General features: G+C 40.1%; 1 protein-coding gene across 3 annotated transcripts in view; it reads right to left on the minus strand.

The window, feature by feature from the left end:
* ipo11 (importin 11) overlaps positions 1–23404 on the minus strand; it is a 233640-nt gene that overhangs the window by 45043 nt on the left and 165193 nt on the right. For all 3 annotated transcript variants that reach the window (XM_036980135.2, XM_021606535.3, XM_090237953.1), the window contains 3 exons: positions 22990–23111; positions 1829–1924; positions 138–222 (listed from right to left, as the gene is read on the minus strand). In XM_036980135.2, the coding sequence (XP_036836030.1) occupies positions 138–222; positions 1829–1924; positions 22990–23111 (303 nt within the window). The remainder of the gene's footprint in view (positions 1–137; positions 223–1828; positions 1925–22989; positions 23112–23404) is intronic.

Raw genomic sequence — 23404 nt, forward strand, 5'->3', positions numbered from 1 at the left:
AAGCGAGAAACATGGCTCAGAAAGTTGGTTTGAAACAAAACCAAATTACAACACGCTCTGCAGTGGGGAGAAAATGCTGTGGTTGTGATTTAACAGGACACACTGTCCTCTGTGTCTGTGTGTGTGTGTAGACTCACCAGTTTCTTCCTCTTGTCCTGTTCTGTGGGAGGCTCCTCATCGTCAGTCAGCTTGGGTTCCTCGAAATGGCTCATCAACATACAGCTAGCAGAGAGAAACACACACACATAGTTACACGTGGACAGACAGACATGTACCAACATATACATGCACCCTACGCACGCACACATACATGCAAGCGCGCCACACACAGACAGACACATGTACAATGCGCCTACACATATGGCCCAACGATAGGCCCATGAATCATGCAGCCGTGTGATTGATAACGCAGTAGCGAATGTATCATAGACCTGGTGACTGTGATGAAGAGTCTTCGAGGGGAGAGAACCTCAGGGCATGACATCATCTAAAACCTATGATGCGCTGACAACACTGCGGCATCACTCTCGTATATCATACACACCATATATCGCTGCATACACAAACATTCACACATTCATTCACATACATATTTTATACAGGTGATTCTCATGAAACCAGTTTCAAACATGTCTATAGCAAATTGAGCTACAAAACCATGATGCATCTGCAAATATCAACTATCATTCTGAGGACTAAGATGTTTCGTTTTTGGCAAAGTGTCTTATTTTAAAAACATTTTCTCCCGAATCCTTAAAATGTTCACCCCAAATTGTCATTGCCGAAATACATCTGGATCAAATTCTCTGGTATTTTTTTTATATAAAATGTTAAATTAGAACAACCTAAAATGCATGAATGTTTGAAATGTTGTTTAACTCAGGCTTTAATTAGTGGCGCAACATAAAACATATATTTGAAATTGATTACTTTTTTGGACCGTTACGGCAATGAGAACTTTATGGAAATTGTGGTAAAATGCATAATATCTGATCGAAAAACATAATAATAATTATGAAACCGATAAGTACAGATCTAATCTCAGTGATCCAAGAGGAAATGTCGTGAAAAATGACACGATTTCTTGGGTCAAATGTCAGTTTTGTGAGAATGACCCACACATGGATACGCACTTAGGCATACAAATACACAAGCATGGTGGTGACAAACTACCCAGTAATCCCTCACTATTTGTGTCAACTTTTGATTTCCACCAGTGTGTCCGTTGATTGCATTTCCAAACAATACAAGCAAGAAACTTCCATTTTCTAGGATGCGCAGAGCTGATTCCTAACAACTTTCAACAACAGCCAAAATAACTTGAGGAGTTGAGGTGTGAACTCCGCATGCCAGTTTGCTGTCTGGGCGGGGATGGGTAGCGCTAGGGCTGCTATCATATGTCTGGGGGTAAACACTATTACGCCGTGCACCATTGTTCCCTGTGCCATTTCACGCACCATTAAATCCCCAGATTGGCACAGCCACAGAGAGATGTTTTGTTGAACCAGCACACCTACTCCTTATGGGATTACATTACTTGATCAAACTTTCGCTTTAGGCTTTTGGGTTTGATGTCTTTCAGATTTCTACCGCCGATTCTTATTTCATGAAGGTGCCCTCAGATTCTAACCAGACACCGTGGTTCTTGCTTTCTGTTTCTCACATTCACACAGTTTAAATGATCAGACTAAATCCATGTTGCATCACATGTACTTCCATTTCTGTCATCAGTTCTACTGACTGTCGTTGTGGTCATACTATGTACAAGCGATGGTCAAAATGTGGTTGTGCTGTGGTCGTGTTGTGGTTGGGTTCAGGCCAGACGTACTCTTTGAGGGTTCCTGTGTCGGAGTCTTCTGTCATCACGTCATGCAGCGCCTCCACACAGATGTTGATGATGCCACAGAACTTCTCCTGGACCACACTAGAACACAAAAACTCACATTAAAAGACAAACTGCAACAACACACATTCGCAACAAACTGCAAAACAACAACAAAAACAAGAATATGAACAACAACCATGTAAGATACACTGGAACACAACAAAAGAGTTAACACACAGAACATCTCCACACTGGGACACAATAAGAGACAGTTTCTTCTGGATCATCCACAGTGTCCGGTATCAAACAGGTGGATCAATGGTCCCTTTGAGAATTGTGTGTGTTCCTGCGTGGCTCAGCTGGTAAGAGCATGGCACTTGCAACACCAGGGTTGTGGGTTTGATTCCCTTGGGGGACAAATATGAAAATGTATGCACTCACTACTAAGTTGATACGTATCAGAGCGTCTACTAAAATTGTCAATTGCTTCAATAAAATAATGTTTGTACCCTGTGCTGCTACCATGCTGTGCTGTTGTCTTAGATGTTTTGTCCTATTAATGTAATCCCAGCACCCGTCCCCGATGGAGGCCTTTTGCTAGGCCATCATTGTAAATAAGAATTTGTTCTTAACGTACTTGCCCAATTAAATAAAGGTTTTATTCATTGATGTAACTATTGCAATCGCCATGACACTGCCCTATCCCACCTGGACAAGAGGAACACCTATGTAAGAATGCTGTTAATTTACTACAGCTCAGCATTCAACACCATAGAACCCTCCAAACTCATCATCAAACTGGAGGCCCTGTGTCTCAACCCCGCCCTGTGCAATTGGGTCCTGGACTTCCCGACGGGCCGCCCCCAGGTGGTGAAGGTAGGAAACATCTCCACTTCACTGACTCTCAACACTGGGGCCCCCACAAGGGTGCGTGCTCAGCCCATTCCTGTACTCCCTGTTCACCCACGCATCCAACTCAATCATAAAGTTTATAGGCGACACAACAGTAGTGGGTTTGATTACCAACAAAAGCTAGACAGTCTACAGGGAGGAGGTGAGGGCACTCGGAGTGTGGAAAACAACCTCTCACTCTACGACAACAAATCAAAGGAGATGATCGTGGACTTCAGGAAACAGCAGAGGGAGCACCCCCTATCCAAATCTACGGGACAGCAGTGGAGAAAGTGGAAAATGTTAAGCTCTTATGGGATTTTTATGAATAATGACTAAATTATGTATACATTTAGCTTAGAATTATAACTAAACAGAATACTACTCTGTTACTATATGAATGTATGAATCTTATTATAATCATAATACTAAATATAAGGTGTGTAGTTTTAGTCAAGAATTAGAACAGAAAGTCCAGAAATGAATGGAGCTATCGTCAGACCGGCTGGAATACTGTGTTCCTTACAGGACATTCTGTCCCTACCCAAGGAGGGGAGAGACCTTGGGCTTGTAGTAGATTGTTTAACAGGTGGCAGACAATGTGAGAAGTGAACTATATTGCCATTGTATCTGAGAAGAGGGACATTTATGACGAAATGTGAGGTATATAGACCAATGTACAGGAAATGATAAGCAGAACGTTCCCGCGAATAAACATTTAACCATTGTACTATTGTAGACTGGGCCTCTGTCTGTCTATATTTATATCAGTATCTTACAAATCCTGATATAGCAGACTGAGTAATTACAATTGAATTGGTTAATGAACACGAGAACAAAATTCTCATGACAAATGGTCCACAAACTTTTACAGATGCATAATCGAGAGCATCCTGTAGGGCTGTATCACAGCCTGGTACGGCAACTGCACCACCCTTAACTGCAAGGCTCTCCAGAAGGTGGTGGGGTCTGCACAACGCATCACCGGGGGCAAACTACCTGCCCTCCATGACACCTACAGCCCTCGATGTCACAGGAAGGCCAAAAAGATCATCAAGGACAACAACCACCCGAGCCACTGCATGTTCCCAACGCTACCATCCAGAAGGCGAGGTCAGTACAGGTGCATCAAAGCTGGGACCGAGAGACTGAAGTACAGCTTCTATCTCAAGGCCATCAGACTGCTAACAGCAATCACTAACTCAGAGAGGCTGCTGCCTACATTGAGACCAATCACTGGCCACTTTAATAAATGGATCACTAGTCACTTTAAATAATGCCACTTTAATCATGCTTAAATATCCTACATAACTCATATCATATGTATATACTGTATTTTACACCATCTATTTCACCTTGCCTATGCTGCTCAGCCATCACTCATCCATATATTTACATGTACATATTCTAATTCACCCCTTTAGATGTGTGTATTAGGTAGTTGTTGAGAAATTGTTAGATTACTTGTTAGATATTACTGTACTGTCGGAATTAGAAACACAAGCATTTCGCTACGCTCACATTAACATCTGCTAACCATGTGTATATGATCAATAACTTTTGATTTGTCCCAGAGTCTGTTTGGGCTATTTATTTCTTGACAAGCTGACTAATAGATAGTATAGGATAGTAGATTGACATTGGCTAGTGATTAGGATAGTAGATTGACATAGGCTAGTGATTAGGATAGTAGATTGACATAGGCTAGTGATGTTGCTGTTTGTTACTCGTCTTGTTGGCTGAGGAAAAGTAAATGGACAGCTATTCAAAGTGCACATCGTTTCGTTTATTAATTCGACCATTTAAGAAAAACAAGCATCACACAAAACTTGAAAAAGCCATACAATCCACATGCGTAAAATCATTGAGGATAACACACAAAGTCTGGGACTTTTTTTCCATTATGGTCCTCAGAATTTGGTAAGAAGGAACACACATTGTTGCATCCTCGACTTGGATGTTCTGTTAATGATAATTCAGAGGTGAAAAAAAACACACACCTATTTAGGCGAGGTGCTGGCTAGTGGAGTAGAACACTTGAAAAATTAAAGGAGAGCAGCACACTCTAGGGGCTAAGATGCAATAATTTAATAACCTAATATCCAACGTTTCGACAGATAAGCTGTCTTCATCAGGATTAATATTTACCATAATCTAAATGTGATTTATGTCATTCTGAGCACCTTGGGTGGATGATCTAATCAGCTTACGCACCCCAATGCATACGGGTCCGGCAGATTTCTCCAATGTCCGGTAAATTCAAATGTTGCTGATCAAATATCCAGTGCCACATTTTCCTAACGCAAACCCTGATGTGTGGCTTTATGTCACAGAAACGATATTGGCACCATGTGTGTGCAAAACATGTACAAGAGCATTCGGAAAGTATTCAGACACCTTGACTTTTTCCACATTTTGTTACATTACAGCCTTATTCAAACATTGATTAAACAAATACAAATCTCAATCTACACACAATACCCGATGATGACGAAGCAAAAACAGGTTTAGAAATGTTTGAAAATGTATCAAAAATTAAACTGAAATACTTTGTTTACATAAGTATTTAGAAATTGAGCTCAGGTGCATCCTGTTTCCATTGATCATCCTTGAGATGTGTATACAATTTGATTGGAGTCCACCTGTGGTAAATTCAGTTGATTGGACATGATTTGGAAAGGCACACACCTGTCTATATAAGGTCCCACAGTTGACAGTGTATGCCAGAGCAAAAACCAAGCCATGAGGTCGAAGGAATTATCCGTCGAGCTCCGAGACAGGATTGTGTCGAGGCACAGAACTGGGGAAGGGTACCAAAAAATGGTAGATGGTCAGATGGTCACTGTGACAGAGCTCCAGAGTTCCTCTGTGGAGATGGGAGAACCTTCCAGAAGGAGAACCATCTGTGCAGCACTCCACTAATCAGGCCTGCATGGAGGTGGCCAGACGGAAGCCACTCTTCAGTAAAAAGACACATGACAGTCAGCTTTGAGTTTGCCAAAAGGCACCTAAAGGACTGACCATGAGAAAAAAAAGTATCTGATCTAATGAAAGCAAGATTGAACTCTTTGGCCTGAATGCCAAGCGTCACATCTGGAGGAAACCGGGCACCATCCCTACGGTGAAGCATGGTGGTGGCAGCATCCTGCTGTGGGGATGTTTTTCAGCGACAGGGACCAGGAGACTAGTCAGGATCAAGGGAAAGATGAACGGAGAAAAGTACAGAGATCCTTGATGAAAACTTGCTCCAGAGTACTCAGGGCCTCAGACTGGGGCGAAGGTTCCCCGCTCAACAGGACTATGATCCTATACACAGCCAAGACAATGAAGAGCGGTTTCGGGACAAGTCTGTGAATGTCCTTGAGTGGCCCAGCCAAAACCCGGACTTGAATCCGAGCTAACATCTCTGGAGAGACCAGAAAATATCTGTGCAGCGATGCTCCCCATCCAACCTGACAGAACTTGAGAGGATCTGCAAAAAAGAATGTGAGAAACTCCCCAAATACAGGTATGTCAAGCTTATAGCGTCATACCCAAGAATACTCGAGGCTGTAATCACTGCCAAAGGTGCTTCAACAAAGTACTGAGTAAAGGGTCTGTATACTTATGCAAATGCTATATTTAGGTTCATTATTTTTTTATATATTTTTTTCTAAAAAAAAAAAGTGTCATTATGGGGTATTGTGGGTAGATTGATGAGAACAAACTAAACAATTGAATGAATTTTAGAATAAGGCTGTAATGTACCAAAATGTAGAAAAAGTCAAGGGGTCTGAATACTTTCCGAGTGCACTGTATGTGTGCAAACACGTGAATGTCTACATGGAGAGAAGTGACATCCCCGGGGACATACAGTATCAGTCAAAAGTTTGGACCTACTCATTCAAGGGTTTTCCTGTATTTTTTACTATTTTCTACATTGTTGAATAATAGTGAAGACATCAAAACTATGAAATAACACACATGGAATCATGTAGTAACCATCAAATTGTTAGACAAATCAAAATATATTTTATATTTTTGATTTTTCAAAGTAGACAGACACCCTTTGCCTTGATGACAGCTTTGCACACTCTAGACATTCTCTCAACCAGCTTCATGTGGTGGCAGGTAGCCTAGTGGTTAGAGAGTTCGACTAGTAACCGAAAAGTTGCAAGATCGAATCCCCGAGCTGACAAGGTAAATATCTGTCGTTCTTCCCCTGAACAAGGCAGTTAACCAACTGTTCCTAGGCCGACATTGAAAATAAGAATTTGTTCTTAACTGACTTGCCTAGTTAAATAAAGGTAAGTAAAAAAAGAAAAGAGGAATACTTTTCCAAGTCTTGAAGGCATTCCCACCTTTGCGGAGCCCTTGCTGCCTGCTTTTCCTTCACTCCGCGGTCCAACTCATGCCAAACCATCTCAATTGGGTTGAGGTCGGGTGATTGTGGAGACCAGGTCATCTGATGCAGCACTACATCACTATCCTTCTTGGTCAAATAGCCCTTACACAGCCTGGAGGTTGGTTTTGGGTCAATGTCATGTTGAAAAACAAATGATAGTCCCACTAAGCACAAACCAGATGGGATGGCGTATCACTGCAGAATGATGTGGTAGCCATGCTGGTTAAGTGTTCCTTGAATTCTAAATAAACCATTGACAGTGTCAACAGCAAAGCACCCCACCCCACCACACATTCTCCTCCATGCTTCACGGTGGGAACCACACATACGGAGATCATCTATTCACCTATTCTGCGTCTCACAAAGACATGACAGTTGGACCCCAAAATCTCAAATTTGGACTCATCAGACCAAAAGGACAGATTTTCCACCAGTCTAATGACCATTGCTTGTGTTTCTTGGCACAAGCTTATATCTTCTTCTTATTGGTGTCTTTTAGGAGTGCTTTCTTTGCAGCAATTCGACCATGAAGGCCTGATTCACACAGTCTCCTCTGAACAGTTGATGTTGAGATGTGTCTGTTACTTGAACTCCGTGAAGCATTTATTTGGGCTGCAATCTGAGGCGCAGTTAACTCGAATGTACTGTTCAGCAGCGGTAACTGGGTCTTCCTTTCCTGTGGCGGTCCTCATGAGAGACAGTTTCATCATAGCACTTGATGGTTTTTGCGAGAGCACTTGAAGAAACTTTCAAAGTTCTTGATATTTTCCAGATTGACTGACTTTCGTGAAAAAGTAATGCTGTTGTTTTTCTTAGCTTATTTGAGCTGTTCTTGCCGTAATATGGACATGGACTTTTACCAAATAGGGCCATCTTCTGTATACCACCTCTACATTGTCACAACACAGCTGATTAACTCAAATGCATTAAGGAGGAAAGAGATTCCACAAATGAAGCTGGTGAGGGAATACCAAGAGTGTGAAAATCTGTCATCAAGGAAAAGGGTGGCTACTTTGAAGAAACTCGAAAAATATATATATTTGGTTACTACTGTACATGTTTTCATATGTGTTATTTCATAGTTTAAGTCTTCACTATTATTCTACAATGTCGAAAATAGTAAGTAATAAAGAAAAACCCTTGAATAAGTAGGTGTGTCCAACATTTTGACTGCTACTACACGTCAGACAACCCTGAAGCAGAGGTTCAAAGAACATTTTTAACATCACGTCGGGCCTCAACTTCCACTACAACACACATTGCTCCCCTCGTGTGTCGCGTCTATGTTCGCCCTCACCTATTCACTTTCTCGCTCATACCATTTCTAGCCACATATTCCACCTTTCTCTTTCCCCCTCGCCCTCCCCGTTGGACTTTCTACCTGCTTTTTCTTCTTCTCTGTCTGGCTGTCGGTGTCAGTCTGTCTGTCGGTTTCACTCATCTAACACTCACCTACTTTGGTTTCCAAGAACCCAATACTTGGCAGGCATAAAAACACATAGGCCTATTGTGAAATTGCAGTATTTCCTCCCTCTACGAACTAACGAAGGGAATGAAGAGAACATCTCTCTAAGATCCAAGACCTGCTCCAGTCTACACACTACACATGTACTAGGCCATTAGATTGGATAATATTATCTATGGTTCAAATGCTAATAGCACGGTCCGAGAAAGCAAAATGCCTCACAAAAGTTGAGTACCCCTAACATTCTAAAACACACCTCTATCGACTTTCCAGTGCTGTGTATGAAAGGGATGATAATGAAATAATAAATTACTAATAAGCCTTCAGCGTTCTAAAATGGGGGCTATAATAATAAAACGCCATTTAGCAGACACTTTTATCCAAAGCGACTTACAGTCATTGGTGCATACATTTTACGCGTGGGTAGTCCCAGGAATCGAACCCACTACCCTGGCATTGCAAGCGCCACGCTATACCAAGTGACCTAGATGACCACAAAGCTGGGTGTGAGTAGCGAAGGCCAAGCTTGTATTTCAGACATTGATTTGGAGAGACAGGAAAGTCGATTCCATTCGATTCCAAGTTTGGCTGGAGAGAGCAGATGGGATGGAGAGAGGTTAAGTGACTTCATTGATTATCCATGTGTAGTAATCTGTAGAGTGTATGTGTAGATTGATATTGGATTGGGAAGGAGTTGGGCAAGACCATTTATTTGGGATTTGATGGTACTTTAACTGTATGCCTTTTCATGAGGCACAATGATTGTACCTCGACATCTGCTGAAGTACGTGTTAAAAAAATGTAGGGTGGAAAATTATTGCTAAACTAGCCCACTGGTAGTGCTTTATTTGACAGTCATGTTTCAGTGGTAACATCATGTTATTACTGTATGTTAGGTGGTAACCATGGTTACTATCTCGGAGGGGAGAGAGACCGGGAGACATGAAGTGAGGGAGGGAAAAGACAGTGAACAAGAAAGAGAGGGTGAAAGAAGATCTAGATAAGAAAATTCTGCAAAGAAAACATATTAGGAGGCAGAGAATGAGAGGGCAGTGATTGAAAATGAGAGGACAGAGAGACACATTTTCTCTAACGTGGTGAAAACCGATGGGGAAGACAAGGCCCAGCCACCATTTGATAGCTCAGCTCAGTGCATCAAAGATATAATCTATCAGTGCTCGAATTTGGCAGGAGCTCATCGGAGTGGCGTGCCGGCACCTAAAATCTCCTGCTGCTTAAGCACCTTTTACTCCTGCACCTAAATATAAACCGTACCGGCACCTATTTCAGACCAAGTCAAGCACTACAATCTATTAAACACCCGAGGACACATTCACCAGAGTTTGTTACATGTTGGACGTTCAAGCCGTCTCAGTTGTCTGCATGTCATCCTACGTTTTATTTATTCATAGGTTCCAACAGTTCATATAGGTTGAATTATTGAGGGCACACATCTGTGGGTATATATAGCTGGCTGGTTCCAGTTCAACCTCAAGCCCCATTCCCTAGCAAGCTAGCCATCTCACAAGTTATTTGCTAGATAACTAGTTTACTAACTAACGTTATCTCACAAAATAGTTAGCTAATATTTGTTAGTCAGTTAGGAAGCTAACGAATTAGCTAACTAAATAACAGATCTGAAAGGACTATGCTGTCAAAACTACACTTCCTTCAGAAAGCCGAAGATACAGAATTTCAGTTACTTTGATGTTTCCCATTGAACACCCAATGCCTAGCAAAAAAGCATTTTATAGATTAATTATTTGAGTCTTTCTTTGAAAGGGTGAGAACAGTGGGTTGGCCATACCAATGGAACGAAACGAGAACGGGAAAATAACTTGAGATAAAGAGGGCAGTGGAGCGTCAAACTCAGCGCCAAACTTGTGAGTGGATGGTTGGTCGAGACAAAGATAGACCACAGCCTGTCGTTTCTAATGGGAGCAAATTAATCCTAGTGGGCAGAGCCAAGCGACCCTATTGGCACATTTTAGCATGTATTAGCATACATTCGTTAGGGAATGCCTACTCTAAAGCACACATGTGCAATAACTCAATTCGCCCTTGCACTACTAAACAACTCAATTTATTAAAACATTGGCAAAGGATAAAGTCAAGAGAGCCAAGGCAGAGATCAAATGCTTCATTGATGAAAAAATAAGCAGACAAAATACATCTCTCTCCATCTTCATATTTTGTGGTGAGTAGAAATGCCAACCGGAAAATGTATACATCTGGTGAAACATCTGGCTCATTGTTTGATTTGTGATCGAGCCAGCCGGAGTAAAAGTCAGCCAATAAGCTTTATTTTGTAGAATTAGTAGCTTTTTCATACTCTTGACAAAATGTCTGTCAATAGCTGCCAATTGTCAGTTGTACCTATGCTGTCGTTTTGCCATAGTAATGTACAGCTACTCCTTTGGTACAACATTTCTACCCTCAAGTCTAAACATGCATTGCTGTTTCCATATTAGCATTGAAATTGCTTTGCTTTGCTTGCATCAATGGCTAAGAGAAAACAACAAGAAGCCTCAAACTACAAATCTTAATAACAGACAATAGACTAAAGAAAAACTGTTCTGATGCCACCTCACAGAACAGTCTGAATGCATGAAAAGTAGAGCCAAACAATTATACAAATGACATTTAGACACTTTTGGAGGACTACATCTTAAGCCAACAGACAAACTTGTCTCGGATACTTTCCTATTTCCAGTCATGCGTTTAATAACATTTTAATACTTTAATAACCTTGCTGTGTAACACGCACTATTGGACACCCCTACCCTTAATCTCCTTGATATTAGTGTCAGGCTTGGCTGTCATGGCAACCGATTGAAGTAGGCGTCCGGCATCATATTAAAGATCTCTTATCACAAGTGAGGCTTGTGTCAGTTCGAATTCCGTTCTGCTCGACACCTCGTTCGTGATTACTTACCAATGGGTGTCACCCCACCTCCATTCCAGAGGAGATAAAAACATAGACGTGTCAGGGAAGCCAAAGAGTGTCCCCGAGGAGCAAGGAAAGACACATTCTTACTGTATGTAGCTAGTTGCAATGCTTCATGGTGCTAGGGTCAGGCAGGGGATTTTTTCCCCTCCATTAATACTTTAACAGTGTCATCCATCTATGAGGTATATCAGTGTCGTTCGAAGAAACTTGCGGTTTTGTACATTTCTGGTTCTGTGGTGGAATTTGGGTTGATTTGATTGAACTCAGCCTGTGTTTTTTTTATGTATTCTGTGACTTGAGGACGTTCCCAACTGGGAAACTTCTATCTCCCTCTTGAGATCTCAAACAAACAAAAGCAAAGGTATAAATGCCGCAATTGAGTAACTTATTAAGAAATGATTCTCTCTTTAGCTGTTTGGCCACATTGAATCAGCAAAGCAGTAACTCATTCACTTTAGTTTCATTGTAATGCTATACAATCCTTGTATTTCCACACATATGTCTGGAAGATTGGCATGCCAATTTACCAGGTCAAACAAAATACAAATAACCATGGCACTCTTCCATGAAACTGACCACGCAATTTATGCATGCTAAGTAGAGGATATAATAACCTAAAAGCTAGGATTCCAAAATGTGTACTTTACTTATTAAAAGACTTGCAAAAGTCATTTTAAACTTGACCAAGTAGGTGATAATCCTATGACCAAAAACAGGAGGACCAAAAGGCCAATAAGATATCCTCTGCTGATAAGGAATAAAAGCTACATTTCCTTCAATGGCTTAGAGACTAACACAAACCTTCAATGGCTTAGAGACTAACACAAACCTTTTTTTTACAGTGAACGAAATAGTGACGGATGGACTGAATAAGTAAGTATTTCACTGTTGGTCTACAGCACACCTGTTGTTTACGAAGCATGTGACGAATAAAAATGGATTTCGATTCATCTTTTGTTGAATAGTTTATGGTGAGCTAAATGCTCACTTTTAAAAGAAAATGAAGGGGGAGTGGTACCCCACTCAGACCAACACCTCTCTAGCCTCTTCAAACCAGAACACTGATTTACATTCAGTGACAGAAAATAAACTAGTCATCCAACATCATTATCATAAGATAGGACACGAGGAGGCTGCAAAATTAAACATATAATTGAAATGTAAGTGGCAAGGAACAGTTAGTGACTGAAATAATTGCATAATAAAAGGAGACGGAGAAGTTACCTGAAGCCACCGTGTTATCAGATATTTACATTAAATTACTGGCAAAGCAGAAGCTGTTATCCCGATCTGACACACACGACAGTCAATTTACGCAAAGCAGTTTTTTTTTGTTTTTTTTAAATCTCCATTTATTTATTTATGGATTGCACTGACTAGGTCGCTGTGGATAAAAGCATCTGCTAAATAAGGGTTTCCCAAACTTAGCCATTGTAGTAGTTGGAATTCGGTTCAATCGCAGTGGATCGAATCATGTGGATCAAAATAATCATTTGTGAAATCGCGAACAGGCGGCTAATTTTTTTAGGAAAAAATACTTTTTTTGGATTATGTGGTTGCAAAATTTGTTTTGTAGATACTTCAAGTTGGGCATTCAATTTAGGAGATATTGCAACTCAATAGATACTAGTCAACCTGCAAAGTAAACACGACTAAGGTAAAAAAAATATGACTAAACTACGAAAGAAGAAAATTTGTGCGCGTTCTTCAGCTGTCTAAAAATATTTGTATGGTAGTTGGAGATGTTGTTAAATGTATAATTCAAGCTGAATAGGAGCTGAAGCAGTTTATTAAGAATAGGTCTGATTACTTTAGTAGAATGATATATGTTTCAGCTAGGTCATCAATTGTATAAAAAAAAAAAAATAATATTGCAGAATATGCCACTGCAAAATGAAAAACTGTGGTCCCGGTAACTAATTTCAAAACCGTTATACCAAAAGTCTAACATCTTTGGGTATGGCTGATAGGTGTATTTGCTTGCTCACCACAAAAAAATGAAATCCATTAAACAGTAAATCAACTGTGTATGGCCTAGTACTCTGTCACCGTACGATTCAATTGAGGTGACGTCTACAAAATTCATCAAACTATAGCATTTCAGCTGTGACTGTGTGAAATAGCGGTTAGGTGGTAGTTTGGAGATGCAACACAGCCAGCAAAGGCTGTCATATCCAATTGCTGGACAAAATAACTCCCACATGCCTACAGTATGATTGTCACATCAAAACAAAAGAAAACTCAACCCCCAGAATCTGGATAAGGAATTTACAACCATACAACACAAGACTTACAAAGGAGAAGTTCATTCCGAATCCTTTGAAAAGTTCAATAATATGCTTTACCTCCCACTTGGCTATCTGCCACGGTATAATAATTTCAGTGCTTGTAATTCAGCGCTCATTGTCTGGCTCACATAAAAGACAAGAAAACAGAATATCAAATGAAATATTTATCGACCAACAGTTGTAAACAAATATTTGTAGTCTTAGTAAGTCCTGAGACTTATACACAAAGCTCCTGCTCCAGCTGTTAGGATACAACCATAATGTCAAACCTATGACACCCACCCACCATCAATACCTTAGCACACTTAGTTTGTCGACATTTTGAGTCAAGTTGATCAATGTCTCGACAAAGCAGTAACAGATTTTGCTTTCAGGATGAGGTCATCCTGAATTGACCCTGGCAATGTTTGCACTCTCTGTGGCGTCAGAGAGAGGTGTGAGTGACCCTTTTAGATTAGAGCCAGGGAGATGTTTTTTGATCCAGCCCAGACTTAAATCCTATCGACCAGCTATACCCCAATGGTCATCCTCTCTCTCGCACACATACTAGCATTTCATATTTTAAATGGTATTTTACAAAATGTTCCATCCCAAGAAAAAAACACTTATCTTCCAGAAGAGTTATTCTAAAGCTTATAAAGCATATGTCACCATTTGATTTGAGCTTTTATCGGCATGCCATTCAAGCCTCATGCTACCTGATCCTGATGAGCCATACATTAAAGACATTTTATGAGCCCGAGCCCAAAAAAGCCCAAATTATTGTGCTGGTAGCCTATAATATACAGTGCATTAGGAAAGAATTCAGGCCCCTTCCCCTTTTCCACATTTTGTTACTTATAGACTCCAAAATGACAAAAAAAAGTTTCAAATGTAGAGACTCGAAATTGAGCTCAGGTGAATCCTGTTTCCATTGATCATCCTTGAGATGTTTCTACAACTTGGAGTCCACATGTGGTAAATTCAAATTGTTTGGACATGATTTGGAAAGGCACACGTCTATATAAAAAGGTCCCACAGCTGACAGTGCATGTCAGAGCAAAACCCAACCATGAGGTCGAAGGAATTGTCCGTAGAGCTCAGAGACAGGATTGTGTCGAGGCGCAGATCTTGGGAAGGGTACCAAAACATTTCTGCAGCATTGAAAGGATAAGTGCCTTGGTCTGGGAGGTGACCAATAACCCGATAGTCATTCTGACAGAGCTCTAGAGTTCCTCTGTAGAGATGGGAGAACCTTCCAGAAGGAAAACCATCTCTGCAGGACTCCACGAAGCAGGCCTTTATGGTAGTAGTCAGACGGAAGCCACTCCTCAGTAAAAGGCACATGACAGACCGCTTGGAGTTAAAAATGCACCTAAAGAACTCCATGACCTTGAGAAACAAGATTCTCTGGTCTGATGAAACCAAGATTGAACTATTTGCCCTGAATGCCAAGCATCACGTCTGGAGGAAACCTGGCACCATCTATACGGTGAAGCATGTGCCAGCAGCATACCACCCTGCGTGCCAGCAGCATACCCCCCAAAAAATATCCCAATGACCCAGGGTAGTGATTGGGGACATTGCCCTCTGTAGGGTGCTGTCTTTCAGATGGGAGGTTAAATGGATGGAGTAGTGGTGTTAACACCGGTGTCCTGGCTAAATTCCCAATCTGGCCTTCATACCATCATGGCCACCTAATCATCCCGTTTACAAATTGGCCGATTCAGCTCCTCTCCCCTGTAACTGTTCCCCAGATCGTTGCTGTAAATTAGAATATGTTCTCAGTCAACTTACCTGGTAAAATAAGGGTAAAATCATGGTCTCCCAGCGGCTGAGACTGGGAGACTAGTCAGGATCAAGGGAAAGATGAATGGCACAAAGCACAGAGAGATCCTCGATGAAAACCTGCTCCAGAGCAGGTTCACCTTCCAAAAGGACAATGACCCTAAGCACAAGTGGCTTCGGGACAATTTAATCAATTTCAGAATAAGGCAGTAACAAAATGTTGAAAAAGGCAAGGAGACTGAACACACTGTATAGGCTACCGCACATTACACACGACTTAAATCAAATATATGTAGTAGCTCTTGGGTAAACAAATTAAACTAGCTCCAGTAGTCTGATCTTTTTGAGTGTGGACTGTATTACTGTACTGCATTTTGTTCGGGGGCGGCAGGTAGCATAGTGGTTAAAGCGTTGGACTCGAATCCCCGAGCTGACAAGGTAAAAATCTGTCGTTCTGCCCCTGAACAAGGCAGTTAACCCACTGTTCCTAGGCCGTCAATGAAAATAAAAATGTGTTCTTAACTGACTTGTAAAATTTAAAAAAATGTGGACTGGAATTACACATTCAAACCATAAAGCTGGGAGGGAACATGCAATCCTGGTGCAGGACATAAGGCCTACAAATTAACTAGGGGCTAAAATATAATAGGGCCTATTTTACATTTGTATCATTAGTATCTTTACCAAGATTGAATATTTATGGTCTGAACAAATAACTGCTATAGCCAAGAACCATTGCAAGTTCGCTCTTCTTTCAAACTCCCCTTGAGTTTTACTGGCTGCTGTACTTAACATTCAGCAAACAAGAACTTGCTCTTCCAACAGTATATTCATATAAGAAATACAAAAACAAAATGCCAGCCTTTCCTGGGACTTAGAAGTTAGAAGCTTATGCATAAACCATCATTCATTAGCTAAATATAAGGCTAATACTGCATTGAATCTATTACCCGAAAGAGGTAGGACATCTCATATATATATATATATATATATATCTTGAACAGGATTATATATCTTGAACAGGATTATCGATTTTGGGTTAAATTTGAATGGAATTGATGGAGCGAGAATAGGGATGGACATTATACCTGTTTTGACTATTCCGAGTACTTGCATTATTTTTTTTTGTGAAGTACTCAAGTACTCGACTGAAAATAAATATATATACTTTAAAAAAAGCTATTTTAGAACAAGAGCAGTACTGGAAAGAAATGTGCACATTGATCCATATGCCATCAGTGAGCTCCAATGACAAATGTATAACCATTACAGATAACAAATCCTAATAGCTAAATTGCCTCATACAGTCAGTCAGTAAAAAAACAAGTGCAATTTAAGATTAATTTATTGAAACTGTAATATCAAGTGGTTATATTATATCGTGGAACCCAATCTTCAAAAAGGAAGTAACCTCATCAGTGGGGCGCTTGCTCATTGGCAATTTTAGAATGTAAATCTTGGTGTGACAAACTTTAAAAAACTACTATGCATACCAGCAAAGCCACTACACAAAACTAAACAATACATTAATTGCACTATAACGGTGACAAACGGTCCCTACATAAAGCTGTCCCAACAGCAGAGTCCCAATAGCAGACCTTACCACTGCTACACATCAGCAGAGCATTGTCTGGCAGCGAAACAGTTAATTCAGCCTCATTTACTGCCTTTAAAATAAACATATCTGATATGACTGACTTGTTAAACAAATGTGGTTTCTGCTGGGAATTGAGATGTACAAACTATGGCATAAGTGAACGACAAAAGGACAAAAGGCAATCCGTAATTTCGATTAAGACATTGAGCAAGCTATGACAGACATTGTCAATATAACTATTTGTTCAGCACTCAGCACTCACATACAGCGTCAGAATTCAGAATATGTTCCGTTCTTACAGTATTCTCCCTGTACACCGTGGGATAAATGACAGGGGCGTATATTTTATTGTTATTTTTATTACCTTTATTTAACCAGGCAAGTCAGTTAAGAACAAATTCTTATTTTCAATGACGGCCTAGGGGTTAACTGCCTGTTCAGCGACAGATTTGTACCTTATCAGCTCGGGGGTTTGAACTTTCAACCTTCCGGTTACTAGTCCAACGCTCTAACCACTAGGCTACCCTGCCGCCCCAATAAGCAGACAATTTACAATATTCAATGACATGTCTCTAAAACAGGCTATTGGCTAATTAAGAGGGGAAAAGGGAACAAATTAATAGCGTGAGGCACATGGGCTACTAACAGCTTACTAAACAACATACACTTAGTAAAGTTATTACTTTCTTAGCTACAGTATACATATCTCCCTGGCATACTAAATAATTTATGCAGCAGCATACAATACATTTTTGGACCCACGTTGTTGTGCTGTGCTCACTTCCTCCCAAACCACTCATTGTTGAATTCGCGATTTCCAACTTGTTGTGTACTGTTTATGTCCAATGGCCGATGAGCACCGATAGGTTTTATCTATAATTTCTCTTCATTACTTCTCTTCATACGACAAGGATTGAAAAGGACTTGCTAGTAGATTGTCAACTTGATTCATGATGACTGCTGGCTAATATTTTGAAAGTATGATGTTGACATGATAAGTCCAATCAAAGCTATTGTACATATAACGTGATTTTATATTTTATTTCTGGCCAATGACCTTGAGCCTTCTTCGATGGGCACTTCTAATATCAGCGGCCAAAGGGATAGAAATTTCGAGTTCTCCCTTTACACTTCGCAGTGACATAAACAACCGTTCAAAAGTTTGGGGTCACTTATAAATGTCCTTGTTTTTGAAAGAAAAGCACATTTTTTGTCCATTAAAATAACATCAAATTGATCAGAAATACAGTGTAGACATTGTTAATGTTGTAAATGACTATTGTAGCTGGAAATATAATCTTCTTTAAATGGAAAATCTACATAGGTGTACAGAGGCCCATTATCAGCAACCATCACTCCTGTGTTCCAATGGTATGTTGTGTTAGCTAATCCAAGTTTATAATTTTAAAAGGCTAATTAATCATTAGAAAACCCTTTGCAATTATGTTAGCACAGCTGAAAAATGTTGTCCTGATTAAATAAGCAATAAAACTGTCCTTCTTTAGACAAGTTGAGTATCTGGAGAATCAGCATTTGTGGGTTTGATTACAGGCTCAAAATGGCCAGAAACAAATAACTTTCTTCTGAAACTCGTCAGTCTATTCTTGTTCTGAGAAATGAAGGCTATTCCATGTGAGAAATTGCCAAGAAACTGAAGATCTCGTACAACTCTGTGTACTACTCCCTTCACAGAACAGCGCAAACTGGCTCTATCCAGAATAGAAAGAGTGGGAGGCCCAGGTGCACAACTGAGAAAGAGGAATATATACAGGATATACAGACGCTCTATTGAGTTCATTATGCCTGTCCTTGGAATTTTGTAAATGGATGAACTATTCTACATTGAACACTACATCTGGATGAGTTATGGCTAGGACATCTGTCTGGTGAGTAGGCCAAGGCTTAATGATTCTGATGAAAATCAACGTTTTTTTGCATAGTTTCAGTTTGGAACCTGTCTTTGTTTAGAGGGGGTAATAGCCTAAGCTAACAAATTCTAAATGACACTAGCAGTTCCTAAAGTAGGGTCAGTACTAACGTTAGTTACCACCGCCACAAATTCATGAATTCTGCCTGTTTCTACAATTTTTCTTCATAAAATCTGATTTTAAATTTAACCACATTGCTAACCTTTTTTATATTTAATTAATTTTGGGCAACAGATATATACAACAAAATGCACAATGTGGACCAAGATGATATAACTTGAAAGTATTCATAAAAACGCTTATCTCCAAAGTGGTCCTCAATGGTAAAAATAACTAACACATAATGATTAAAAGACAAGACAAAATTACAAACAACCATAAATACATTCATTACATTGACATCCTAAAAAGTAGAACTATTCACTGCACTTCTCCCTAACCTTAAAAATCAACCATACTCATTTCACATTAAAACAATCTAGTAAACGCACATCATACCGATCCTTCAAATAAATACACCTGACCAGCAGTAGGGGGCACAAGGGGCAATGGAGTGGTTTCCCTTACTTAGACAACCTTGTCCGAATGAAAAACTTTGCCTGCTTTTTAAAGCAATTTTTACTTTTTATTTGCTTGATCTCCAAGGGAAGGCTATTCCAAATGCCTGTATGTAAAAACGTGCTCCTCGCAGTACTATTTACTCTTATGCCTCACCCTAAACTTAAATGAAGACAAAAAAGTACATGTTTACTTGCATACATTTTTACAATACAGCCAATATTGACTTACTGGCTGTGGTAATTAGTGACAACCGCAAAGTAGCCTAAGCAAAAATTACATAATTATTCCAAAACTGCAACTCATTGTCGGAACACATATTTTCCTACTTCAGTTAACCAGTCCATTTTGAATTTGAGATAAAACTCAATTTGGCAAGGAATGTAGCTTGTGTATCCCATCAGTTAGAGACGTTTTTATAGGCATTTATTTCTGTAGGTCCACACAGCACGCGTGTGTAGAGGGAGCTGTCAGAACGCAATTGAGTGAGTGAGTGAGACATTAAGGGAGCAGAACTGTGTGATGCTTGGATTTGTTTCTTTTTTGTTGTGTCCCGCAATTGCACACGCACTGATTTAAAGCAGCTATATTCAAGTAATAGGCTGTTTTTAAAACTCTGCGCTGCAATAAAAAAATATATCTTTACAATAACTGTTTTGTCAAAAGAAAAACAGTTAACATGAGATACATGCATTGTGAACTGTGCTCCATGCTGAGATGTGCTGTCTGTGATTGATCATGCAGATAGCAGTGAGAAGGCAATAGAGAAGCCAGATTTAGACAAAGCATATAAATGAACCGTTAACATCATGCTGCTCATAAAAATAATTTACCAGTTTCTTGCAGTTATTTTGTCTCTGCGTACAGTTTGAAGTTGCTAACTAGTAGATACCATAGCATGCTAGTATATACCATAGACTTCCAGACATTGCACTAACACTAGTTAGCATTGGCTAGTGAAACTACTTTTAACTTTCTTCATGCTGGATGCAGAGACAAAAATTGTATATATGACTCCGTTGAAAAAGATGAAGGCTTCATTGCAGAAATTCTAGGGTATCACTTTAAACAACTAAAACCAGATATAAAGTATGTAAAAAAGACAATGGAGCTACAGTTGAAGTCGGAAGTTTACATACACCTTAGACAAATACAATTCCTGGCATTTAATCCTTGTAAAAATTACCTGTCATAGGTCAGTTAGGATCACCACTTTATTTTAATAATGTGAAATGTTAGAATAATAGTAGAAATAATGATTTATTTCAGCTTTTATTTCTTTCATCACATTCCCAGTGGGTCAGACGTTTACATACACGCAATTAGTATTTGGTAGCATTGCCTTTAAATTGTTTAACTTGGGTCAAACGTTTCGGGTAGCCTTCCACAAGCTTCCCACAATAAGTTGGGTGAATTTTGGCCCATTCCCCCTGACAGAGCTGGTGTAACGGAGTCAGGTTTGTAGGCCTCCTGGCTCGCACATGCTTTTCAGTTCTGCCCACAAATGTTCTATAGGATTGAAGTCAGGGCTTTGTGATGGCCACTCCAATACCTTGACTTTGTTGTCCTTAAGCCATTTTGCCACAACTTTGGAAGTATGCTTGGGGTCATTGTCCATTTGGAAGACCCATTTGCGACCAGGCTTTAACTTCCTGACTGATGTCTTGAGATGTTGCTTCAATATAGCCACATCATTTTCTTTCCTCAGGATGGTATCTATTTTGTGAAATGCACCAGTCCCATCCTGCAGCAAAGCACCCTCACAACATGATGCTGCCACCCCCGTGCTTCACGGTTGGGATGGTGTTCTTCGGCTTGCAAGCCTCCTCCATTTCCTCCAAACATAACAATGGTCATTATTGCCAAACAGTTCAAAATATTTTATATTCTTCAAAGTAGCCAACCATTGCCTTGACAGCTTTGCAGCACTCTTGGCATTCTCTCAACAAGTTTCATGAGGAATGTTTTTCCAACAGTCTTGAAGGAGCTGTTGGAAAAACTCTGATTCTTGGTCAAATAACCCTTAAACAGCAAGGAGGTGTGTCTGGAGTCACTGTCATGTTGAAAACAAATGATAGTCCCACTAAGCCCAAACCAGATGGGATGAAGTATCGCTGCAGAATGCTGTGGTAGCCATGATGGTTTATTGTGCCTTGAATTCTAAATAAATAACTTACAGTGTCACCAGCAAAGCACCCCTACACCAAAACACCTCCTCCATGCCTCACGGTGGAAACGACACATTCAGAGATCATCCGTTCAACTATTCTGCGTCTCACAAAGACACGGTGGTTGGAACCCAAAATCTCAAATTTGGAGTTATCAGACCAAAAGGACAGATTTCCAACAGTCTAACGTCCATTTCTAGTGTGTCTTGGCCCAAGCAAGTCTTCTTATTTTTGGTGTCCTTTAGTAGTGCTTTCTTTGCAGCAATTCGACCATGAAGGCCTGATTCACACAGTCTCATCTGAACAGTTGATGTTGAGATGTGTCTGTGTATTTGGGATGCAATTTCTGAGGCTGGTAACTTTAATGAACTTATCCTCTCAGCAGCAGAGAACTCTGGGTCTTCCATTCCTATGGCAGTCCTCATGAGAGCCAGTTTCATCATAGCGATGGATGGTTTTTGCGACTGCACTTGAAGAAACATTCAAAGTTCTAGATATTTTCCGGATTGACTGACCTTTATGTCTTAAAGTAATGACGGACTGTCGTTTCTCTTTGATTATTTGAGCTGTCCTTGCCACAATATGGACTTGGTATTTTACCAAATCTTCTGTACACCTCCTACCTTGTCACAGCACAACTGATTGGCTCAAATGTATAAAGAAGGAAATCAATTCCACAAATTACATTTTAAGAACTGTTAATTGAAATGCATTCCAGGTGACTACATCATGGTTGAGAGAATGCCAAGAGTGTGCAAAGCTGTCATCAAGGCAAGGAGTGAATATTTGAAGAATCTCAAATGTAAAATATATTTTGATTGGTTTAAAACTGTTTTGGTTACTACATGATTTCATATGTGTTATTTAATAGTTTTGATGTCGTCACTATTATTCTACAATGCATAAATAACTAAAATAAAATAAAACCTTGAATGAGTATGTGTTCTAAAACTTTTGACCGGTATATATATATATACACATTGTTTTTTTACACTGTTTGGACATAGCCGGCCCAAAAAACACTTTAGCGTCCCGCCCAATACATTTCTATGCAGAAAAAACGCTGGTGTGTGTGCCTACCTGTGTTTTTTTGTCAGCCAATGGGAGTCAGGGTATGGAAATAAAGAGAGCTGAAACGCTCCAACTAATTTGCTAGGTGTGTCCTCACCTGTTGTCTGACGGTAAGAGGGAGAGCAGAGCCAGAGACGACAGTTTCCTCCTCTCCGGCTGTGTGATGTTGTCCATGCGGTCAACCCACATCTCTATCACACCACCTAACAACTGGCCAATCTGAGAGAAAGTGAGAAAGAAAGGGAGAGAGAGCAAGAACACAAGGTTCAAGCATATCAGTCATCTGAAGTGGCCTCTGTCTTTCAAAGTCACAGAAAAGAAGTGGACAGGTGAAAGCATAACAGCTATTAGTCTTCATCCACAATGCTCTCACCTATTTTGTCACATCAGTACTGATGGAAGAGTAGAGCTTATGAGATACACCCTACTGTATACAGTGCATTAGGAAAGTATTCAGACCCCTTAACTTTTCCCACATATTGTAAAGTTTCAGCCTTATTCTAAAATTGATT

This window comes from Oncorhynchus mykiss, chromosome 6 (genome assembly GCF_057628025.1).
Source record: "Oncorhynchus mykiss isolate SJ-2025 chromosome 6, ASM5762802v1, whole genome shotgun sequence".
Lineage (NCBI taxonomy): Eukaryota > Metazoa > Chordata > Actinopteri > Salmoniformes > Salmonidae > Oncorhynchus > Oncorhynchus mykiss.